Source organism: Pleurodeles waltl, chromosome 9 (assembly GCF_031143425.1).
Source record: "Pleurodeles waltl isolate 20211129_DDA chromosome 9, aPleWal1.hap1.20221129, whole genome shotgun sequence".
NCBI lineage: Eukaryota > Metazoa > Chordata > Amphibia > Caudata > Salamandridae > Pleurodeles > Pleurodeles waltl.
Window position 1 is genome coordinate 631143339 of NC_090448.1, and position 21007 is coordinate 631164345.

At 45.3% G+C, this 21007-nt stretch overlaps 1 protein-coding gene across 1 annotated transcript in view; it reads left to right on the forward strand.

Annotated features, from left to right (window-relative positions):
* The window catches only part of SLC1A5 (solute carrier family 1 member 5), a 33466-nt gene extending 12922 nt beyond the window's left edge, over positions 1 to 20544 (forward strand). Inside the window, exons 5-8 of the mRNA XM_069207661.1 lie at positions 1190 to 1423; positions 5038 to 5232; positions 16707 to 16841; positions 17123 to 20544. Coding sequence (XP_069063762.1) covers positions 1190 to 1423; positions 5038 to 5232; positions 16707 to 16841; positions 17123 to 17363 — 805 coding nt within the window. The 3' untranslated portion in view covers positions 17364 to 20544. The remainder of the gene's footprint in view (positions 1 to 1189; positions 1424 to 5037; positions 5233 to 16706; positions 16842 to 17122) is intronic.
* The last annotated feature ends 463 nt before the right edge of the window (positions 20545 to 21007 follow it).

Genomic DNA, 21007 nt, shown 5'->3' on the forward strand with positions numbered 1-21007 from the left:
GCATGAGGCCCGCGGGCCGTACTTTGAGTATCCCTGATCTAGATGAAGCTAAAAATTAGGCAAATAAATTAAAAAAAGATACGGAAAAGCAGTTCCTTGTTTTCTTTAAAAGGCGCGAGCCATGCAGGAAAACGGCAGCTTGGTGACGCAGAAGACAGCAAGGAATGTGAAGATAGGTTCGGCAGACGCTGATTCCAGCTGTCGGCCAGGTGCATGCTGCTATTGACGTCTGAGAGGCTTTTCTTCTTAGAATTTTTATTTTCCTCTTGTTCGAATTTTAATGTTCCTTTAAGTCAGTTGGCGGCACTGAGCACAGTGCTTAATTTGTAAGTTAAAACGTGCCGGTGCCCAAAGCTCACGTCTGAGTCACGCGGCTGCTGCAATTAATTGTGAGAGGACTGAATATTGAGGCAGCGTTATCCTGAAGGCATCTAGGGCCTTTTTTAAATCCATTTACAGCCACTCCCTGCCCTTTCAGCTCACTCTTTTAGCTTTCTCCTCTTGTGACGTTTTTTTGTTTTGTAAGGGCGAGCGCAAATCGCTCCGTCCCTCTTCTAATCTCTCTTTAGAGGATTTTAATCATGTACCATGTTACGTCAGTCACATTTATTGGTTCGTGGGCTTACCTTTTAAAAATCCGCTTGTTTTCATTAGTGAGACATGCATACGTCATGCCTCTTCTGGTGTTTAGCCCTCCTCGAGAGCACCGGTAAACTACTGGAAACATACATGGCTCCATGTTTTCCGTATGGTTTCTGGACTACTTTTTCTCTTTGTTTCGCAGCGCAATCCTGCTCGTGTTTTTTTTTTTTTTTCCTTTTAATGTGGCAAGAAAAAGTCCTGTTAGGGGTTTACAACGCTAATAGCTCTAACTCAATGTAATGCAAGGCCCGTTGTATTGCAAATCCTTGTCTCTTCTTCCGACTTTCCCATATTGTCTTTTGCTCGCAGTAAAGGTTTGAGGCAGAAAAATAAGTGCCAGCCCTAAAAAATAAGTGTCAGTGTCCTGCACCAGAAACCACCGGCTCAAATTAAGCACGGGTAAAAACTTTGTTTTGACTACAGGAATCGTCTCTTGTCCCAACGTTGACCTGGGCTCAACTGAATGTTTACTTTGAGGCCTCCTCTTAAGGTGTCTGGTTTATTGTGTCTGGGTAATGTAATGATTTTATATATGTGTTGCCTACAGGTATGCCCCGGTGGGTATCATGTTCCTGGTTGCTGGGAAAATCGTGGAGATGGAAGATGTCGTAGCTCTCTTCTCCAGCCTTGGCAAGTACATCTGCTGTTGCATCGTGGGCCACGCCATCCATGGCTTTCTCGTCCTTCCGCTCATTTACTTCATCTTCACCCGAAGGAACCCGTACCGCTTCCTGTGGGGCATCTTCACTGCTCTGGCCACAGCATTCGGCACCTCTTCCAGGTAAGCGTCCAGAGTGTGGTGTGCTGCGTGTCCCAAGAGCGAATAATGCAGAACAGGTTCAGTGTGAGGTCTGCCAACAGCCTAATGGGGCTCTTTGCTACTGTTAGGTGAAATATTTTGGTACTATTGAGGGCCTTAGTAATTTATTTAAAAAAATAAATTAAAAAAAAAAAGCCCACTGTTTTGTTACCCATGTGCCCCAAAAAACAAACTGATACTTGTATAACTGCTCTGTCCTTTTGTGTCTAAGCATTCAAACACCATATCTCATTCACAACGCTGTCAACTACAAATGCCCAAAACCTGTGTGCGGTAAGGGATAACCGACAGAGTCAGATTGGCAGGGCTGGCAATCGGACACTGCCCGGGGGGCCAGTGGCGGAGGTCAGATGGTGGACTGTTTTTAGGGTCAAGCGTGCAACCGCTTTAGCCTGTTGAAATCTCTCTGTGGCTTTTTAACCACATCCCCTCTTGCTATTCATTCTTTGTTGTGCTCGTCTTAAATGCTTCATTTTTATCAGTGCATTTTGTGAAATAGCTCTCCTTTGTGTCCTGAGTTCCTTCCCCAGATGTTTTAACTAAGTGAACATTTTTGTTGGCCATCATACTACATCACGCTTTCTCCTATTACAGTGTCCTGGCCCATTCTCCGGTTTTGGTTTGCCTTTCATCCCAGCCAAGATCCTTTTTAAACATTCACGCAGGGAGCCAATAACTCACGCTCACGGTGGCGGTGGCGCTTTGAGTCAGCTTGTTTATTGATGTGCAGAGTGTTGGCAGATTTCAAAACTATTACATATAGCAATAAAGTGATGTGTACAGAAGCGTCGACATTTTTACGAACTAAGATTATAATTCGGGCCTCCGCGATCTCCAGCCAGTGACCCCTTCATTTGCATTTGCTTTCTTCTCTGAATGGAAAACGAATGCATTGATAGATAGGGACGGTCCGAAGTTGGAGTACAATGTCAATAGCTCTAACTCATGCAAACACTAGACCCACTGCATGGAAAATGCTTGCTTTTGTCTGTGTATAAAGCAGCACTTCATACCAGGGCTGATTTCTCTAACAAATAGACTGTTACAGCTAGAGGTGAGAGGTAGTTTGAGTAAGCTATATATTAGGCCCTTTAATTGTTATTTGCAGAATGACAATTGGGCAGCCGCAGGACGCACATCATGTGGTGCTTTCTTCCATTACCGGGATCTGAAGGTGACAGTGAGCTTTTGATTGGGGGGGGGGAGGGCATCTTTTGAGAAGCACAATTAACAGGTATTTGGTGTGGTGAGGAGGCTTCTAACGCTTCCCCCACAGAAGGTCATAACGATTGGCTAAACAAGCCACAGGTGCCTGCTGCTACTTTTCTCTGCTTGGGATTGGGAGGTTCATCCAAATAGTGTTCAATGGAATGAGAGAAAAAGCACACTGAGAACTGCAGATGTTTAAAATAACTTTGCAATTAAACAAAATCTGAATGGAAACAGATACAAATAAAACACAGTTTTGGCAGTGTTGCTGTTATAAAAAAACAAAAAAACGTATTCACCCTCCATCCTTAAGGGAAAGGGGCGAGATAAAAGAAAATGAGAGACAGGGAGCCAATCAGAGAGACAGAGTATGGAAGAGAAAAGATTGTGCGGAGGAATGCTATGAATGATGGGTTGGTATAGACAGAGAGTGAAGAATGGGAAACAAAAGTGAAGAGAAAAGGAGATGGCAAAGTGACAAAAAGAGTGAACAGTGAATGATGAAACAAAGGGTGGATGGAGACAGGGCATCCAGGTTTAGAGAGGCACACAAAGAGCTCACCTAATTATTATAATTATTATTTTTGTTATTTCCTTCGGCAGCTCCTGTTTATTTGCTATGTAAAACTTACCATTCTCTTCAGTTGTCTCCCTCCATTTCCTCCCCCCCCCCTTTCCTTTTCGCCCACTCCCAAAACTTCTCACCTTACATTTTGCATATAAACTGGTGACTCAGGCGAGAGTGGAGGATGGGAAGTGTGTGTTCAGAGGCTGGCCATGTGTGTTCAGAGGCTGGCCACTGCTAAGGTAATCAGCTAGGATTTGACTGACCAGTGAACACAAAAGCCCCATATTAGGATCATCTGCAGTAATAATGTTAAAGACAAGGCCAGGTGCTTTGAAGGTGGCAGGGCGTAGACTTTTCATCACTCACTAATGTTCCTTTTCCTACCCTTAGTCTTGGTCCAGAACATCCACTGCTAGGGATCTTTTGATAAAGGTAGTGTTAAATATACCACTAAGAAACAGTAGAAATTGAATTGTGAAGGGAGGGTGGAAATCGAGGAGGGAGGAATATAGGGGCCCCAAATTTGACTTCGTCCAGGGCGTGTTTTGAGCAAAGGCTGGTCTTGAAGAGCGACTGGTACTGGAATAACAGTGTTTCCAGTCTAGGATGATTCTACTGGCTTTTGGAACTTTAAAAAGAATAATTGATCACACATTTCTCCCCTAAATAATTCCCTGATGTTAATCACACACTGATTCGTGAAAGGTTGTGATCCACAAATTTGGGCAACTTTCTTTTGGGTGCTTGAGCCAGTTTTGAGTCCCAATCCAACCATGATAACCGAGGAGGAAATAATTTATGGTGGTACAAATAGAGGTGGACGAGACTGGAGAAAGTAGCCAGAAAAAGGGCTCCACACCAAACATCTGTGAAAGCCTAATATCACAGTAGGGGCAGGTTGGAGATGGGAGGGTGTGGCTCAGGCATGAAGACTCCATATCAAAAGTGTATTTTCTAGTGCTGTCAGAGTTGGAAAGTAAGAGGGGTAGATTTAGCCTAAAGATTCTGCACCCCAGGGACATATTTTTTACAGACCTTTCTTTACTTGTTTTATTGTATGTTGATATAGTGCATCTCTGCCAGTTGGTGCTAGGAGATATATATATATCTATGGGAGATATGATGTCTCATAGTCCCTCTCTTCAATCCTGTTGTCCCATGAATGTGCTTTTTCTTTAAACTTCTACCATGTCCGAGGACCCTACTAAAAAGTTGCTTTCTCTATACCAGATGGCTCGTAATTTTGTTTGTAACTGTCTTTTAATAATGCAGTGACGCTACTGCAGTGGCACTTGGTGCTATTACATTGCCATCCAAGTTTGAATGGAAAAGGTTTTGGTTGTTGTAACTCGGGGGTGTCCATAATTTGGCAACAAGGTCAGCATCTATGCCATATTTTACTCCTGCCCACTTTCCTGAAAATATGTAAGGGGTTAGCCATTGAGGTGTGTGGGGGGGTGCAAGGGGGGGGGGGGGGGGGGGCGGGGGGCTGGCTTGGGTGCTGTCTGAATGAAGTTGAGGAGGTCATGGCCACAGACTGAGCCCAGTGGGGGACATTTGTTTGGGAAGATGGCTAGAGGTGGGAACTCTGTAGGTGCTGTGCATGAGGGCCAGAACTGTGTAACATAGACGATGTAAGGCAGAACCAATTTTCCAAAGAGATCTCACTCTGCCCCTCATTGTGTTGTGTTTGTTTTTGTGACCGTCAAGACTAACGTTCTCCTTATGTGTAAAATATATTTTACGTCCATGGTCAGTTTTGATAGGTGAGAACTGACGCGTTGCCTTCTCTCTGCAGCTCAGCCACCCTGCCCCTGATGATGAAGTGCGTGGAGGAGAACAACGGTGTTTCGAAGCATATCAGCCGCTTCATCTTGCCCATCGGCGCCACAGTGAACATGGACGGCGCAGCTCTCTTCCAATGTGTCGCTGCAGTCTTTATAGCTCAGCTCAACAACATGTCGCTCAACTTCATCCAGGTCATCACTATTCTGTGAGTAATGGCACATCCTTTTCTACCCTCAAATGTTAATGGGTTACAGCAGAGGTCGAAGTGGGCGGGATCTGAAAGGCATTTAAGGAGTTTTATTTTACATGCTTACTCTAAAGGTGAAACACCAACAAAATACTTACAGAACATTGTGTTGTTTTTAGCCAGAGACTTTCTATTTGCTTGCTCTATTGTTGCTGTCCTCACCTTTGTGCCTGTTTGTCCATGGCATGCATGGTCATGCCTTTTCTTGAGTTTAGCAAAGACGCCCCCATAGAGGGTCAGCGCCATAACGACTGCCTTGAACCCGCAAGGACTGAATTGACAGGTTTAAAGAAAAGGCCGCTGCTGGGCCCCAGCAAACGGACCACATACACCCCCACCCCCAGGGTACGCTGGGGGCAAGATGTGAGGCGCTTAATGCCAGGGACCAATGGGAGCAAGGAGTTTTTCCAAACCCCTCCCAATAGGTTACGGGGGCACTTGGTGACTGTGGGAGGAAGAAAGGAAGATGTAAGGAGCGTGCTGTCCCCTTAACTGAAAATTAAACGAATGGAGTGATTATTTCACCATTAGGCTTAGTCCCCAAGAAAAAGGCGGGCCAATACAGGCTTATACACTTTTTTTTTTCCTTCCCAGAAGGATCATCAGTCAACGATGGGATCCGCACGGATGAGTGTTCCGTGGGCTACGCCACAGTAGAAAATGCTATTGACATGATTAAGCCAACAGGCAGGGGAGCATTGATGGCAAAGGCTGACATTGAGTCAGCTTTCCGACTCCTACCAGTAAATCCAGGGAGCTTCCGCTTGCTGGGTTTTCAGCACGAGGGAGGTGTATTTTGACAAGGCCTTGCCAGTGGGTTGCTCCATTTACTGTGCATATTTTGAGCAGTTTAGTACATTCCTAGAATGAGCATAGGAGACACCCTCAAGGGGGAAAGATGCACTATTTGGACGATTTCCCGTTTGTGGGGAAATTGGGGACAAGCGAATGCTCCAGCTCACAGAGGGCTTTCCAAGCACTAACAAAATAACTTGTGGTTCCACTAGCAGAAGGGAAGACAGTGGGTCCAGCAACTGCCCTCGTGTTCTTGGGCATTGAACTGGATTCAGTGGCGGAAATCAAGGCAATGTAGAGCAGAGAATAGGCAACCCTTAGGGAACTGCAGAGATTGGTTGGGAAATTAAAGTTTGCAGCCAGGGTAATACAAGCGGGGAGGGTGTTTGCCAGGCATTTGAGCAGATTGACCTCAGGCCTACGCAAGAAACATCACCATGTTAGGCTAGGGTCTGGGGTCAAGCATGACCTGGCCATGTAGGAGACCTTCCTGAGTAAGTTTAATGGACTCCTGATTTGGAGAGAAGGATGGGTAACGGCCAAATAGATAGCATTATTCACAGATACTACAGGTTTGGTGCTATCCTGGGCAAAGAATGGTGCACAGAGAAATGGCCAGGCAGGTGGCGGGAGCTAGGTATCACCACCAACATTTCTAGAGCTCTTCCCCATAGTGGTCGCCTTCACAGTCAAGGGGAATAAATTGTGCAATATGAAAATCACGCTGTGGTCAGATAACCAGAACGTGGCCATGGCCTTTAACAAAGGATCAGCCACGTGCCTAGATACATTGAGATTGATGAGGCGACTTTTGTAGCTACAGGGAAACCTTGACATTAGGGCAAGACATGTCCAAGGCATTAAAAACTCACTGGCTGACGCATTCTCTCATTCTCAGATGGACAAGTTCAGGAAGCTAGCCCTGGAGGCGCAACAGGCAATGACACCGTTCCCAAAAGAGCTCTGGGAACTTGTGGAGTGGACCTGTCGTTATTGAATGATAATGCACTCAAGCCGGAGACCCACAAGTGCTACAGGAAGTATGTAAGGTCTCTAATGCAGATGGGGGAGCTAGAGTCTCTGGGGGAACCTGAAGTCATGGCACAGGCAGTGGAACGCTTCATAAAACTTGCATACCAACAAAAAAAGTCCTGGGCACAGGGCCACTTGGCAGCATTAGCTCATTTCTAAAAAATACAGACCTGCTTGGACCCCACTGCGTCACACTACATCAGGGCGGCAATGAAAGGCTGGAAGCGACTGGAGGGGAAGAAACAAAACGAGGCGACCCATAGACTTTACAAAGTTAGCAGTGCTAATAGATGCGCTGAGGAAGGTAGCAACCAACCTATATGAGTATGTCCTATCCAAGGCAGCATTCATAACAGCGTTTTTTGGGGCATTTTGCATCAGCAAGCTAGTGGTACCAAAAAGAAGTGGGGCAGGGAGTTCCTGCCTTCAGGTGGAGGACACCAAGCTAGACCACAAATAAGTACGCCTGCTGCTGAAAAAATCAAAAACAGACCAAAAAGGCAGGGGCTCATGGGTCCAGTTCAACTGCATAGAAGTTAGAAAGCTCTGCCCAGTTTGCAGTTTGAGGGCCTGCATGGGAATCCTCCCTGATGTGAAGGGCCCTCTCTTAATGCACAGCAATGGTGAGTGGCTGAGCAAGTACCAGTTCAATGCGGTAATGCGCAGATCTTTGAGCCAGGGGATCTTTGCACTAGTGGAGTTTGGTGCACACTCTTTTAGAATAGGGGCAGCCACAACAGAGGCACAGCGTGGTTTGCAGGATGAAGCTATCAAAGCAGTAGGCAGGTAGCGCTCCAGCGCGTTCAAAAGTTACAACAAGGCCACAACTGTTATGAGCGGGACATGGGTGGATGCTGTCTGGTGACACTGTTGTAATTATTTTGTCAGGCATGCAAAACAGAGCAGTGTGGGTAGTGGGACACTCACTTATCTGGAGAATACAAGCATAGTGGAATCACAACGGCAGAACACAGAGGAGAGGTCCGGTGGCCACCAGCATCAGATGGTGGGGCTACCCCGGCATGAGATGGGGCCAACTGGCACAGACCCTCCGTGGGATTCAAGAAGCCCAGCAACAGCGGTCCTGAATAATCATTCATCTAAGGGGCAACAACCTAGCACAGCTAGGGCGGAAAGATCTCCTGAACAGCATCCGGTGGTCTTGGCAAGGGCTTTAGACAACGCCACTATCATTTGGTCAGAAATCATCCCCAAACTCACATGGTCCAGGGCCATGTCGGATAGCGTGGTGGACAATTCCAGGAGAAAACTGAACATCGCGGTCAGCAGATATTGCAAAGCAAATGGGCTGGAAAGCATCCACCATGGGCTGATGCACCCTAGGCGGCAGTAGTTATATGGCCCAGACGGCGTACACCCTTCCAGCTTAGGAATGGCGTACACCCTTCCAGCGTAGGGATGGAAGTGTTCTGGGCGAATTTATGGGCAGCAATGACACAAGTAGGTTGCTGGTAAATAAAAACAAAACAGTACCTTGGGATGTGGGGGAGCTGCCAGGAGACGTGAAGCTCGCAGGCAGCGTGGCGGACTATGAATGAGGTTTTATCTGGTAAGGTGGTGTGCTAATGAAAGGCCACTCATCTGGGGGATGCCTTACGGCAGGGTGTAAAGGGGCCTGCAAAGGGGAGTAGGTGGAACATGGCACTGGCAGCCCAGACCCGCCGTGAGGGATGTCAGGGCACAGAAACACGCAAGGTAGCGAGTTGAGCATAAAAAGAATATAAGAGGCTACCCCCCCCCCCCCCCCCCCCCCCCCACACAGAAAAACGTTGTGAAACAAACCGGACTTGAGAAATCCTCTCCAAAGCGGCATGTAGGATTGCCTACAAAAGAAAATGTTAGAAAGAAGTGACAAGCAGAGGCCTGGACTGAAAAGCATTGTAACAGCGTGGTGTGATGGCCAAAGGCTGGTCCATCACAATTGATTTATGACCAGTGTTTTATATTTGAGATCTGGATATGTGCTTAAATACTATGTTTATTGACAATCTTATCATGCATGTTATGTACAAAATAAAAGCGCCCAAAGTTAATCCACAAGAAGAAGTGTGGGTTGGTTTAATTATGAAAGGTTGTTGGTAAGCAAAGGTACGGGTGAAGCAAATGTATGGGTGTATTGGAAAGGGACTGGAGTGGGACAAGTGCGTGAGTTATAGCAAAGGCCGCCCCATAGGGGGCATAGAGAGCCGGCACCAAAACGGCTGCCTTGATCCCGCAAGCATCGGTTTGACCGTTTTAAAGAAAGGGCCCGCTGCTCGGCCCCAGCAAATGGACCACACACACATCATCCCCACCCCCAGGGTACGCTGGGGCGGGGTTCGCGCTCAAAGTGTGAGGCGCTTAACGCCAGGGACCGATGGGAGCAAGGAATTTTTCAAACCCCTCCAATAGGTTACGGGAGTAACTGGTGAGTGGGGGAAGAAGAAAGGGAGATTTAAAGAGCGCGCTGTCCCCTCAACGGAAAACTAAACGAATGGGGACATCACGTGTGAAGCAGCCGGCTACAGCGAAATCCCACTCACCCATACCGAGAGCTCCGCGTTTAGTCGCGACGCAAGGAGAAAGAGGGGCACGAGCGGACTGCGAATGAGATTTCACCAAATTTTGAAGGCAAACACACCTAGTAAGGTGGTGTGCTAAAGAAAGGCCACTCACGTGGGGATACCTTACGGCATGGTGTAAAGGGGCCGGCAAGGGGAGTAAGCGGAATACAGCACTCGCAGCCCAGACCCGCCGTGACTGATGGGAGGGCACAGAAACACACAAGGTAGCAAGTTGGGCCTATAAAGAAAATAAAAGGCTACCCCCTCAGAAAAACATGGTTGGACTTGGTAGGACTTGGTGAACCTCTGCCAAAGCGGCATGTAGGGTTGCCTACAAAAGAAAATGTCAGAAAGACTTGACCAGCAGAGGCCAGGACTGAAAAGAATTGTAACAGTGAGGTATGATGGCCAAAGGCTGGTCCATCACAATTAATTTATGACTGTGTGATTGATTTATGACCCGTGTTTTATAATTGAGACCTGTATATATGCTTAAGAAATACGATATTTATTGGCAATCTAATCATGCATGTTGTGTACAAAATAAAAGCAGCAAAGTTAATCCACAAGAAGAAGTGTGGGTTGGTTTAACTATGACAGGTTGCTGGTAAGCAAGGGTACAGGTGAAGCAAATGTATGGGTGTATTGGAAAGGGACTGGAGTGGCACAAGTGCAGGAGTTATTAGTCCTGCCCCAGAGATTGCTCCGTCATTGTGTCCTTCCAACTCTCCCAACTTAGCAGGTACTTTTTTCTTTGTGTTTGGGCACTCAACACAAGTGATCCTGTCTTTGCAAGCTCCCTCCGACTCACCCCCAGCTCCGTTCCTTCTTTTCCTTCATTCGATCTTATTAATCACCTCCTCATGGTGTTTCTGTTCCATTCTGTAACTTTCTTATGGCGTTTTATTAGAAAATAAATTTAAAAAAGCTAGAATAGATAACGACATTCTGCTTCAGGAGATTGATTTAGTTGCAGAGCTCTCTCCCTGCAGCTTTCCGGCTGCCTCTTGCGTCCTCCCAGTCCTTCCTCCTCTCCTTCACTTTTCGTCCCCCAGCAGCTTGTTATTTGATGCTGTGATAGTGCCCCTGCTCCTCCATCACCAGGGTCGGATTGGTATGGCGGGCATTGGGCGATGCCTCACGGTGGCCTGTGGGCCGTTTTTTTAGGGCCTCTGTTAACTAGCCCATGGCATGCTATTTGCTTTATTCCTCCCCTGCCAGGCGATCATCACCCTTCAAAATATGATGGGCGAGGGAGGGGTTAGGCAGAGATTGTCACGGTTGGGGCCAGGTGTTACTCTTGCCCTTGGCCCATTCTCACCTCGGCCCCCTGCAGGACAGCCATGCCCTTTTTTTTTTTTTTTTCCTCTGACCCCTCCATCCCCACTGGGCCATTACATTTAGAGCATCTCTATATGCAGGGCCTCCCTGGGGGGAGGGGTGGGCAGGTGATTTTGTCAGCATTGGGTCATTTTCACCTCAGCCCCGTAGAAAAGCAGCAATGGGTTTTTCTTAACCCCTCCCTTTTCCAGGTGATCGCCCTGTGATTATGGTGGGCTAAAAAGAGGTGACTGGGTGCGGTGATTTTGTGGCCTTTGGCCTCCACCTTTCCTTTGCTAGAGCAATAGCAGCAGTGTGCTTCACCTGACCCCTGCCCCTATCACATTTCTCTGTAAATTAGTGCTAACAGTATTTCATGAAAGGGCGCTGTCCAGGAATGTGGGCCACTTTTTTGGGACTGCCCGAGCCTAAATATGATCCCAATCCGACCCTGTCCTCCGGGTCTCTGGAAGTCCATCATCTTGCTGTCCTTCAGGGAGTATCTGGTCACCCTAGTGCATTCACATGATGTGTCAATTTTGTGTTAATGGTGAGTTTCATCTCACCAGCACATCACGCCACTCGTTTTCAAAAAGTCAAAGACCTGTTGACTTTGCTAATGCAGACAACACAAGCAAGCCTACAAAAGTGACTGGGTCATCATGCCTATTTTTTAGGGGTGAGCGCAGAGCTCTCCTAATCTCTCTTTAGGGGGATTTTAACCACGCCCCTGTTACATCAGTCACTTTCATTGGTTCGTGGGTTTGTCTTTTAAAATCTACTTGTTTTCATTTGTGAAAGGCATGCATACGTCATGCCTCTTCTGGTGTTTAGCCCTCCTCGAGAGCACGGGTAAACTACTGGAAACATACAAGGCTCCATGTTTTCCATATGGTTTCTAGACTACTTTTTCTCTTTATTTCACAGTGCGACCGCACTCGTTTTTTTTATTCAATGTCGCAGAAAAGTCCGGTTAGGAGTTTACAACGCTAATCGCTCTAACTCGACGTAATGCGAGACCGTTGCATTGGAAATGATTGTTTTATTTACCTATCCGAGTTAGATAGGTGTGTGTGTGTGTATCTATATATATATTATTATTATTTTTTTTTTTTTTTTTTTTTATTATTATTTTTTTAAGTTGCGCAAAAGCACAATGTAAAAAAAGCCACTGAAAAACGGGAAGGGTTTAAACAACAATAGAGGTTGTGTTTTATTGCACTTTTTATGTGGCGCGAACCTGACTTGAAGGAAATGAAGCGCTTTTCACGAGCACCAGTTACATTACACATTGATGTTTTTGGTAGATGGGGAAAATTAAGTGATTTGCCCAGAATCACAAGATGTTCGCCAGATGTCGAGACTCTGACTTCATTCCCCAGTTCTAAAGTCCGTAGCGCTGGCCGTTACATGACATCTGGAGGGCCGTTGACTTTTTTCCAGTCTCGATACCCATGTGCCCCTTACTTCCCGCCCAGCCTCCCATCTGTTATCTGTGTTTACACCACGAACCAGCGCTGTGACTCCGTCAGCAGTGGCCGCTTTATAGCGCTTTCATTCTCACACAATAGCCATGCTCTACAGCAGCCATGCTGTTGTACAACATGGCTAAAAGGCATTGGCAAAGTCAATATTTCTCCCTTAGGCGAGACCTATTGGGTTTGCCAGTGCTCGTTTTCTAATGCCCTCCGACTGCTGGTTTACAGCCGGCTAATCTGTACGGCGCTGTACTTGGCCCCTTACGAAGATAAATATAACCAGGGTTAGTATGCGTTTGTTTAAACATCTGATGATACCCAATGGAGTAGCCATTCATTACAATGAGCCAAACCGGCATAACCGATACAAATACAGGGCACAAAAAAGTAACACGTTTTGCAGCGTGACACTTTTGTAGACGCTCAGTCCTATTTTGCAACCTTCATTAAGCATGGTAACTACTCTTCCAGAATTATGCAGTGTTGTGTTTTTTTTTTTTTTTTTTATATGTACCTTGGCTATCATTGCGGGCAAGAACAAACCTATTCCTCTGATAAAACATTGTGTTCCCTGTGAGGGTATTTCTTCTATTCCACTTTAAAGCCTGGAGACCTTGCCAGCGTTCTGAGGAGAGTCGGATTAAGCAGCGCTTTTTACCGAGGAGTCTGCCCGGAGTTGCTGGCAGGGACGCGTACCTGTCATAATCGTTGCTTCAGGCAGACCTCTCTTATAGGCACTGCTGGAAGCCCGCCATTGGGGCTGGCCTAGTGTAGCCTCGATCATGCATGCTCGCTAAAGCACACGTGCTATGCATGTGAAATGCAGAGCGGTGGGCAGGGAACACAAAGATCTCCCTGTGAGCAGCATATGAAAGGGAACTCTGCTGGGAGCATCCGACATTGTCAGAGCCCCGATCCAAATTAGGAGCTATGCTTCTCTCCTTAACCGAATAAGGTGGCTGGGGCCCCATCTAATATGCTCACTGGAACTGGCATTGTTCCTGGCAGCCGAGGATTTCTCATTTTCCAGGCGAAGACTCGAAAACTGGGAGCATCAAGTGCGTGCCCCGCCTACTCCTTGGAGGCGAATTCTTTCATGTAAAACCGGTTCTGCTGGCTGCACGTAGATGTTACCACATGTTTGAGGCTGAAGTATGCCACGTGCTTCTATTGATGACCCTTGTATAACCCCCGCACTCCAAAATCGTAACATACCGATGACCAGAAATACTTAAACATTAGGCCTGGGTTGTGCGTTTGCGAATTCTTGTAAACAGTTTTATCATGTGTCAGTACTGCTTATACGTTGTTAACCAAGGCATAAATTCCTTTGATTGGTTTCATAAATCATTTTTGACAGGGTAATAAATCATTTTCTGATGGGTTCATAAATTACTTTTGACATGTCATAGCTCAAACCCCGTTGTCAATCAAACCCGTCCAGTCATAAACCTTGGCATAAATCATACGTTTCAATCATTACTCCTTTCTCATAGATGTCGGTTTTGTGAGGTAAGTAGAGTTTCTGTGTTGGACTTACTCTCTGAAGGAGAGGAGGGGGTAGGCTCTGGTTGGTGTAAGGCTCAAGTCGCTTCCCTTTTGTCCCTTTGTGCCCGCTGTCCGGTAGGTCTGGACTGCGAGTGCCATGCTCCGCGTACTTCCCCCTGTCAGCCCACTTACCCTGCTGTAAGGCATCTCCAGGTAAGTGACCTTCATCCAGTACACCGCATTGCCGGTGTGCCTCCTTGTTCCAACACTTGCTCCTAGTTTTTCCATCTTATGTGACATTGCTTTTCTTCAGGTGAGGGTGGATTTCAGTTTCTATAGCTGACTGCCCCTGTTCCACAAATAAAACCTACTCTGGATCATAGACTCGTATAACCCTCTTTGCCCCCTGGCCTGTGGTGGGTTGAGCCTCATAGGTAGGTTCAAACGATAACAGCCTTCTGATTGTCCAGACTTCACACCTCCTTGCTCCTTTTTTGGCACTCTTTCCGCCCCACCTTCTGTTTCCTGGAGGTGGGGGAGTAGGTCACAGCCTCACTTGGCATGTTACTGTGCCCAAAACTATCTTTTCCCTGGGGTGCTGGTGGTTGGTATTGCGCCGGCCCTCTATGCTGCCTTTGTGGTCAGAGGTGCAATGTGTTGTTCACAATATTTGTAAGAAACAAGGGAAACTCATGGGTAACAAGGAACCAGGGGTTTAACTTTTTTTGAAGTAACAAAGGTCCATTGAGAGTAAAAAAAAAAAAAATTGATACACAATGAAAACTAAAATTAAAAAAATCCAAATGGACAAATGTATACATTTATTGGATCAAGATAAAAAAAACATTGCAGTGGGGATATATTTACAAGGAAGATTATGAAAGAATTCCTTACTCAGGCATTTAACAAGTGACTTAAATGAGACAATGGTAAAGTCACTAACATGCTGTACCCATGCTCATGTAAACAGATATGACAGATTTAGTCAAGGTACTCTTTTTCTCTCCTCCAGGAGCCCTCTTCTTTCCGGGGCTGAAAAATTTCCCAAACCAAAAAGAGAGAAATAAGGCAGCACCGCCAGAAATGAGATTCAAATCCTTATATCTCCATTTATTGTAAAGTGCTCAGTGCTTGTAAAAATGGCAACGCGTTTCAGCCTTAGCCTTAGCCTACCAGAGGCTATATATTATATCCACTCTGTAAATAAGGTGGAAGTCTAAGTATACAAGTATTCGAATAGTATAAACGGCACGTGAAGAAGCACACACTGAGGGGAAAAAGGAGGGAAGTAACAGCCCTGTGTGAGATAGATATTGTGAAGAGGAGGGAATTCAGCCTCGGCGTTAAAGAATTTAAACATGTAATAAGCGGGGGGAAAAAAAAGATAAGGGCCACATACGTATTAATAATTAAATAGGAACTAACTAAGGGGACCAATGATAGTCCTACATATCGAGAGATGCGTCAAGCGCAGGGTGAGGTGCAGTAGCAATGAACTTTAAAGCGGACTCTGAAGGCACAATACTGTAATTAATATGAACAAAATAACCAAAAAAGCATGCGGTCCCCCAATGGAAAATCCGTGGCGGGAGCAAATAAGGAAGGTGGGGCGGGGGTAACCACAAACCTGGTGGTACAGTTTATATCAATGAAAAGGGGTAACCCTCAACTGTAAAGGTAGAGAACCTGGTATAAATACACTAAAGTGCGACCTGTAGGTGAAAAATATATATGGAATTACTGTTAGCAAGACATACCAGAAATCAGGGGAATACTGGGTCTGTAAACTCCCGCGTGCCGGAGTGTCAACGCGCGCGAGGACTGTCAGAAACCCGAATTGAAAGGGGTCTGTGTGCCTGCGCGTTGAAGAATGCTAGCGGCCATAGCGAGGAACTAGAAGTCCTAAGCGTGGGTGCAGTAGAGGTGCAGCCATATTGACGTGTCCATAGCTGAGAAAAATGAATGAAAAAAACAAAGTTAATAATTCATGCTTAAAACAGGAGGCTAGCCAGTGAAACACTAAATGTTTAGCAAATCGTGTAGTAGGTGTCCTAAGAAGAGGGAAATAATTAAATGGAAAACACACAGAGTGACGAAATAAGAGCAAGTAAATAGTATTAGGAATTATAAATATCTCAGGATAATGCAATAACACAATAAAAAAAAATTCCAAAGCACATAACATGTCACATAATGAATAGTAAAATCAGCACAATGTAAACGAAATGGTGACGGCCATACAGAACAGTGACTATTGCATAATAAACTATATATGAATACAGAAATAACTTAAAAACAAAAGCTTAGTGGAATTAAGCAAAATCGATAGCGGGGGAAGTTCATAAGAGCCTTCAGATATCCCCATACTGAGATGGGGAACAATATCTTACATTCGAGAGACACAGAGTGTGGTTCATTGAGTTAAACCCCGGTCACAAGAATTTGAACCTCAGAAAGGAAGGCTTTCCTTCCATTTTCTCAAGGTCAGCAAGTTGAGTACCATTCAAATGTCGAAATAATTTATTTTAAGCACTTTAAAAAAGTGCCTAGTATGAATTTGTATATACTTCTTTTTCTTGTTAATGCAGTGCGTAAGAGGTCAACCCCCTGTTCCTTGCTACACCTATAATAGAGTATTAATGAAAGTGTGGCGGCTGGTGACCTATGTGGGTCTTTTTTGCCTTGTGTCAGTATCCTGTTTGTGGGACAAGATCTTGACTGGCTCTGATTTTTCTACCTGACTGTGTTCTTGCAGTGTCACTGCCACGGCATCTAGTGTAGGGGCTGCTGGAATCCCTGCCGGAGGAGTCCTCACACTCGCCATTATCCTGGAAGCTGTTGGACTGCCCACTAATGACATCTCCCTCATACTCGCTGTCGATTGGCTTGTGTAAGTATAGCCGATTGCTTTCTGTTCTCTGTCTATACTGTTCTTACTTGTGAGATTGACTTGAAAATGTCTGACGACGTCACTGGTGTACCTTTGTCATTACTCCTTTCTTATTGCCGATTGGTTGGTGTGAGTGTAAGGCAAGACTGTCAGTCTAATTTTCTAGTGGCGACGAGAAGGGACAGCACTAAAACCAGCATCGTTTTGTAAGGCCTTGGCTGGGATTGGTGCCGGAGGAATTCCTGCTTCATTTGATACTGGTTGTGTTTGTGTTGTAACAGGGACCGAACTTGCACTGTCCTGAACGTTGAGGGTGATGCCTTTGGAGCTGGCCTTCTGCAAGTGTACACGGAGCGAACCGCTGGAAAAGGTGCCGCCGACGACGAACTCAAGGAAGTCAAGACCGAGACAACAGAGCCTAACAGAGCATTGCACGAAGAAGAGGTGTCTCCCCTCATGAAGAAGGAGCTGCAGGTCTCGCTGGAGGGAGCGAGTAACCTCGAGAAGGAGTCCATCATGTAATGCTGACAGTTCTCATGAACTTTGTCAAGCGCCACAAGAAGGAAAAAAAAACTCAAAAACTTGAAGTATCTCTGTAAATTTCCAGACTTGACCTAGCCCGACAAGAACCATGGCATTCGCGTACATGTGCTGGAGCCCATGCCCTGCTCTCCTGTATCTGGGGAGTGGGGAACAATCTGATTGGTTCCCTGCTGGGAAAGGGGTACGCAGATTGAACACTAGTTCTTCAACTTTTTTTAATTTTTTTAAGGAAAGTGGGTGATTGGGGACTAAAGTTTCCCCTGCTGTCTTTAACACGTGATTTCTTCTGAAGCTCTGACTGCTGCCAGGGTTAGTTGCACTTTGTCAGGAGTTGCAGCTCTCTTCTGCCAACCAACACAGCATGGAATTGAGGGTTGCTTGGTTGTCAGATAGTCTTGTCCGCTGTGGCCCACACATCACTTGCTAGACATTAGAAGCTCCAGTTATCATTATAGACTGGCAAGGGTGTGAGTTTCTTTGAGATCCTATGAGAAGCAAAGCCAAGTAACAAAGGATGAGGAAAGAAATACACATTTCTAACTCTAAATCCTACCTGGGGATGCAGGTCTATATGTGGTTTCCCTTCTGCTAGTTTCTGCCCAGATTTCAGCTGGCAGTTAGATATGTCTTAATTTGAAATTGTCTATTTATTTAAGTTTTAATTTATAGTGTCTTACCCCCTTCTGGGAAACTTTTATTCCAAAAATATGTAGAGTGGAGGGCATAGAGTGCTTTTAATCTATCCAAAGTTGTTACAAAATGTAATAGTCTGTTTGTCAAAGTAATTTTCTCAGTAAAACAGGCAGATTGTTGAACTTAAGTTTTCTTTGTCTGGTATAGCCGATAGTGGCTGTCAAATATGCCAACCTGTTATTTGGACAGGAGCACCCTGTGATTAATTTGTAGATAGTTTTGCATCTTCATCGGTGGTTTCTAGGTGCTCTAGGTTCATAAGACATTGATTTTTCTAATGAATGTAGAACTATTTGTTGGCTTTGAAGAATTTTGGATGAGGTGAGTGTTTCTAATTGAAACCTATTAATAAGCACATCCGTGCTCACAGCACCTCTCCACTGACTAATGATATGTATTTTCCTGTTAAAATCATATTTTTATAAGTCACAAAATGAGGTAGTCTGGGACAAAATCATACCGACTATGTAAATGTTTGTTTTTAATTATGATATGTCTACTTGCTATTAGTTGGTGCAAAAAAGTCTTTTGACATGTAACTATATCTTGTTGAGGTGGTCGTCTTATTCCCAGTGACTAGGAGCCCTATCACTGGTACTTCTGAGCCCAGGACCTGGGTCAGAAGAGGTGCTGTCCCCAGCATGGAGGGTGGGACTCTTTGACATGGTCTTACCTTTGCGGAGCGCGTCACGGACTCAGTGTAATGGTGATGTACAATCTTGTCAGGATTGGACGAAACTAGGCATTCCCCTTATGTTGAGCGGTCTACCTTAGCTATGCTGGATCAATAATGTACTCTGGTATTGTATTGAGTAGTGTCAACCACGTGTTTTAATGTCTGCCATAGTGTCTCCTTATGGGTGTTTATCATGTATTTACATGGACATAGGGAACATATCTGGGCTGCTTGCCGAGTTGTAGTCCTTTATTAATATTTTTTTTGTCGTGGATATCAAAGAAACGATCCGCCACTTTCATAGCTTTTTGTTCTGTTCTGGGTAAACTCTACAGCAAACTGATATGGTACCACCTTTTTCATTGTTCATCAAAGTTTTCCTTTTTAAGTTATGTAATTGTGCTAGACTGATATTTTCTCTGTAAAAAGTACAGACGTCACTCACTTCCATCTGTGTCCAAGATGCTGGAAATGGTTGCCCCACTCCTCTGATGTTTCATACTTGTACTCATCTGTGTGTGTGTGTGTGTGTGTGTGTGTGTGTGTGTGTGTGTGTGTGTGTGTGTGTGTGTGTGTGTGTGTGTGTGTGTGTGTGTGTGTGTGGCACGAGAGAGGCAAAGTAATAAAGGAGAAAGATTTGTCACAAAGACTGAAGTACTACAAGAATAAGTCGCATCTACCCCCAGCAAAAATATTTGTGAATCTTGCCCAAAGTGGATAATCCTGGTTTCCTTTGCCTGCATCTATTACATTCAACTTTTAGTAGGATTTCTATACAGAAGAGCTTCTCTCCCAACTGCCATGCGTACCTGAACCTCTCCTTTCGTTTGTGGTGTGTTCTTTGTTTGATACACCCTGTTCCTTATTTACGGATGTATGCTCGTCTGTTGGAGCTGAACACCGCAACCGCTGTACTCTTGGCATTTGACTAGTCAATGTTGCTCTTCCGATCATTCCCGTTTTTTAATAATTTTGTATCTGCTGCGGTCTCTGGCAGATCTGTTGGCTCTATATGTTTATTTAAGATCCAGGCTAGGGAGCTCTGAGAAAACTACTGTACACAAGCAGAGTGTGGCCGTTGCTTTACAGTTCTCCTACGAAAAGAGCTGTAAAGGAACATGTCCGCAGGGCAGTGAAAATGCAAAACCCTTAAAACCTTGTGCCAGACCTTCCCCAAACACCTGTTATAGTGAGGGTGCAGAACCGCCGGCCTGGTTGATGCTTTGCCAGTCACCTTAACATGTAGAGAAGCTGCTCATCCTGTCTCTCCCTTGACATTGTGCAGTCACTGTCAGTTCTAGTCACCCTGTGCCTGGTGTTGTTGCCAGCACATTGCCTGGTGTTTAGAATCTTGCACTGCTGGTTTTGAAGAGCTGAGTGGTTGGAATGGGACACAGTGTACTCTGTTCTCAGTATAAAGAGCTTTTTCTGCGAGGAAGGGAATATTCTGCCAAGCAGAACAAAAGCCCAATATTGTGTTTCCCTCCTTTTCAAAGAAACCAACTTACAAAATAAAAAGCTCGCATGTTCCCTTTGTAGCAGGTGCTGGCCTTGTACCCGGCACTCCTTGGGCCCCGTTGGAGAAAGAGAATCAAGAATGTGTGCGTGTGGGTGACGTCTCTTACTTTGTTTTTTGTGATTATTATTCCTATAGTACTTTCCCATTTAGGTGCCCAGACCCGGTGGAAACAACTCTGCTTCTGTTGGCGGTCGTGGTTGTTCCTGATGTAATTTAAACTGTACAGTATGAATCATTTTGTAAGATAATAAAGTAGAGTGAGTTCTCTCAGATTTTGTGTGTCTGCCTCTTCTCCTCAAAGTGCACTGCCTTATGGTAAAGCTCCCGAGTCAAGTGTCCTCGTTCTTTCTCTCTTGAGGTGGGCATGCAGTTATGTGGAAGTTTATAACGCAGTTGCGCCAGTAGCACCGAAAATGTCAGATTCATCAAATGTCTCTGAAAATATAGTTTATTATCAAGTTAAATCGAAAATAGTAAGCCCTATGTCATTTATTACAGAAGGTAAATTGCTGGTGCTTTCAATGCTGCACAGAGTTCTAAAACGCTCATATGTCCGGGGAAACGACTGCCTAGTTGTAGAGCCCCTCTCTGAAGAAAAGTAAACGCTTCTGATGTTTTGAGTAACCTTTGCAATGCTTAGCAAGAGGCTGTGATCTATGGTTAACTCGTGTGCCTGTTCAGTATTCATCCACTAGTGTAGTTGTGACCATCTTCACACATCTTTGAACTAAGTGT